The 3,917-nt window shown below is 49.2% G+C and overlaps 1 protein-coding gene across 1 annotated transcript in view; it reads right to left on the reverse strand.

Moving 5' to 3' along the window:
- The window catches only part of SLC35F1 (solute carrier family 35 member F1), a 222,983-nt gene extending 220,492 nt beyond the window's left edge, over positions 1–2,491 (reverse strand). Inside the window, exon 1 of the mRNA XM_070952931.1 lies at positions 2,316–2,491. Coding sequence (XP_070809032.1) covers positions 2,316–2,491 — 176 coding nt within the window. The remainder of the gene's footprint in view (positions 1–2,315) is intronic.
- Between the last annotated feature and the right edge of the window lie 1,426 nt (positions 2,492–3,917).

The raw sequence follows: 3,917 nt of genomic DNA on the forward strand, positions 1-3,917 counted from the left end.
AGGTTGCGGGTGGGCACTGATGTAGTAGATTTGCCTACTACAGAGTAGTATATATTGGTGGACTCAAATTTTAAAACCTGGTGCTTTTCTCCCATCGTTTTGAATCAAAAGACTTTGGGCCACTCTTTATTCCCAGCTTTAAAGTCAAAAACATGTGTTCTATGTTCACATAAAAATCCTGTCTGGTCTGACAATCAATGACTCCCAATTCATCAGCTTCAGACTTTACAAACTGGGACCTAGAGAACCAGAGTCCAACAACAGTGCAGGATCACAAGTTGCCCATTTCTGAGACAAAAGAAGGTATTCGCTTTCCCATCAAATGAGGATACAAGGCCCATATGCTCACTTTTCATGGAACAATGGCTACCTAAAACAGTTTTGTCCCATTTTAATATGGAAATTATAATAAAGCTAAACTGTATATCTTAATGGTTAAGTAATGAATAAATCACTCAGTGCTTCTCCCAAATATTTCCACCTCATCCATAAGTGATATTGGTCCCATCCACTCCAACACCCTCAGCCCAGCCCCTCAAAATGTTAGGTGCCACTCATGGCCATCAAAAGGTTGCCTTCCTCAATCTAGCATCAAGGAATTCCCAAGAAAGTCTGTGTATCACACAAGAAGATACCATTAAGGATATATAAGGAGATTAGACATAGAACAAATAAACTGAGGAGTTACCATTTGAAAGAGATAACAATTTTAAACTCAACTGATCTTGAAACAGAGATTCTTTTGTAAATTTGTGCAATTCCTTTCCCATATTTTTCCCTTATTTATTATTGGCTACCTGCCAACGCAATCTTAGCTTTGCCTCACCAACAGGTTCTATCTCTTCGTATGTTATAAATTCAGATCATTTTGACAATGAGAATTTTCTTCTATCAAGAACAGGCAGACTTGAACTAATCTGAGTCTCATGAAAGTGTCAGGAAGCAAAAAGCTTCATTTGTTTGGAATACTAAAAATAACCACAATGCATACCATTGAAATAAAACTAATCAACTTGGATGGGTTTCCAAATCCTTCCCTCTTCATGTTCCTCTCTCAAGTAATCCAACCCGGGCATAAATTCCTTGGAGATTTTCCCACTGAGACTTGAAATGGCACCACACAATCATTTTTCACTGCTGAGGATTTTCACAGGAAAAGAAGGAAATGAAGCTATATTATTCCAGATCTACAGCATAAGCTACAAGAAAGATTTCTGGTAGTGTACAAACAGCTGCTTAAAAAGATCTTTTTCTTAGAGAGTTAACAAGATTCCTGAGCAGCTCACAAATGCTATACTATACTTCCCCAACCAAACATGATCTTTTCTCACAGCCAGGAGCAAAAGAAGACACTTTGATCATAAATAGAGCAGCTTTGCCTCCATCCCTTAGGCAACGAAAGGAACTCCACAAGAGTTAACCTTTCCAGTTCGGCATTCCTGCCCTGCTCCAGGATATCTGGATCAAGTTTCCCTTGCACTTTGCCAGATGCACACACACACAAAAGCAGGAAGAGAAGCTAGTTTTCCCAAAACATCTACCACAGTGTAAAAAACGTTTGGGGCTCTTCCATTCTGTTAAACTGAGGAAAGGGCGGGACATTGATTTTGCTTCCATCCCACCTTTTCTTCTGGTGAGGATGCATCTGTGGGCTGCGATGAGTATTTTAGTGCTGCTTCCAAAAATCAGGCTTCCATTTTGCCCCTTTCCCAAGCACCAGCTAGCCCCAAGCACCAACTAGCTAGGGTTTTCAGAAGAATCTCCTTAAACAAGCTACCCTCCATCATGACAGATGCTCTTTAATCAAAGCCAGTGTGCTGAAGAAAATGGATGACCCTTTCTGTCACGCCATCCCTGCCCACAGAAACTCTTAAACAAAAGCACCCAGCCTGAGACTTCTTCTTCTTCAGTGGGGAACTCCACTGGATGCCTTGGTGCCCAGCGGGCGTTTTCTACTAGGACTTGCATTCGAGACAGGGCTAGGATTATATAGCGTTGCGATCCGTTTCCAATTCAGGCCAGGGCCGACCTCCGGCTACTCCGAACATGTGCAGAGTTACTCTTCTCTTACAATGCCCGATTCAGCCCCACCCACCCAGCCAGCCAGCCAGCCGATGTGGAGAAGGGATTATTAGGAAGCCGCAGGGCGCTTGAACCAGCGTTTTAATAATACACACACATACACAAACCCCACATTAGGATGCTGGATCTGAATGGTCCCTTCTGCCGCTCTCGCTCCCCTTCCGAGGAAAGCGACCTTTGCGGGGATGGCTATTGTGGCCGGGATGCGTGCGGAGCCCTCCAAGCCAGCTCACCTGTTAAACACTTTACGGATCTTCTGGCTCACACTGGAGGAAGGCGGGGCGGAGATGCAGCTCCGGCCGCCGCCGCCGCCGCCGCCACCACCGATGCCCTCGGGAGGCAGATTTTCAATGGTCGCCACGACATGGTTGGGCTGCTGCTGCTGCTGCTGCTGATCCGGAGAGATCATCGCGGTGGGGCTGGCGATCAGAAGAGAGCAGCAGGGCGCATCGTGCGCCGCCCGGCCGCCGAGGCGAGAATCCCGCGGAAGATCCAGAGAAAGCGCCCGCGGGGGCGGCTGCGGGGGCTCGCGCGCTTCTCTTTGGGGCTCCAGCTCCAGCCGCCGCCGCCGCCGCCGCCGCACGCCTCAGAGCTGCTCGGCCATGGAGCGAAGGAGGTGGGTTTTTTTTGGGGGGGGTGGGGGTCCTTCAGTTGCAGCCGCCCCGCTCCTTCCCCAGCAGCAGCAAGTGTCCGCCAACGAGGGGTGCGGCGAGCAACCGGAGTGATGGCAGCCGCGGGAACCTCGAGGGGGCTGCCTGGCTCTTCTTTTGTCTCTCCGCAGCTCAGCCCAGCCCAGCCGGCGTCTCTCTCGCTCGCTCTCTTTCTCCTTCTCGGCGAAGCGCGATCAGGTGCAGCGCTTCGCACAGCGCTGTCTGCACAGCCCGGACGAGGGAGCCGCCTCTGCGCGCGCACGGAACAGGGGAGCTCTTCACGCCAGAGTGCGGCTGCAGACAAGCCGAGCCGAAGCCGCCCGCTCCGTGCGCCCCCCCCCTCCTCCCCAGCCCTCTCCGTCCGTTCCCCCCCCCCCTCACGTCCCCTCCTTCCAGTTCAGTTGCGCCCACTAGAGGAAGCAGGCAGGATTGGACGCCCTCCACCTTCCCATCCGCTATCTTTCTTTCCCCCTTTGCCCTCCTTTCCCTTTCGGAATTGTTTGCCGGGAGTTGTAGTTTCCTGCGGTGCTCAAGGTGCTCAAACTCTCCGCTTACCTTCAGAACCGCTCGTCCCTGGACAGCTCCCAGCATCCACCACGGCCCTGGCGAACGGGGGCATAAAGGCAGGAAAGCAAGCAAGCGAAAGAGTTAAGTCCCAAAGGTGCTTTTTTTCTGGAGGCGACTGGACTTCTTGTTTTGTTTTGTTTTTCTTTGAAGACTTTTCTTTGAAGAAGAAAAAACAAGAAAGTCCAGATGCCTCCAGAAAAAAAGCACTTTTGGGACAACCATGTCCTGGATGACTGAGAATCTCTACAGAGTAAGCTTATATGCGGGCAATAAAGTCCACTTGCTGGGATGCATCATGTGTGGTCTGTATAGTAGTTCTTTGTGGCAATTTTACTATATACTTCGGTTAACTCCCCAAAAGGCTGCTTTAAAAAAAATGGTAGGGAAAAAAAGGTCTGGTAGAAAGAAACGATGTTAAAATTGAACCAAGGAGCATGTATTTGATCCATCCGTAAGCTATATTTGATCCATAGGGTAAGGGAAGAGACATTGGGGAAGTTGCTGGGTGTCCCTCAATGTTATCTGCAAGGTTTGCTTGCAGTGGCTCTCTGGGTGTTGGATAAAAGTTGCACCCAAGCCCCCTGCACAAAACGATCTCCCTGTCTTACAACTTTTCTC

This window comes from Pituophis catenifer, unplaced genomic scaffold, assembly GCF_029215685.1.
Source record: "Pituophis catenifer annectens isolate HBS135680 unplaced genomic scaffold, rPitCat1.0.hap2 SCAF_1, whole genome shotgun sequence".
NCBI classification, from domain to species: Eukaryota; Metazoa; Chordata; class Lepidosauria; order Squamata; family Colubridae; genus Pituophis; species Pituophis catenifer.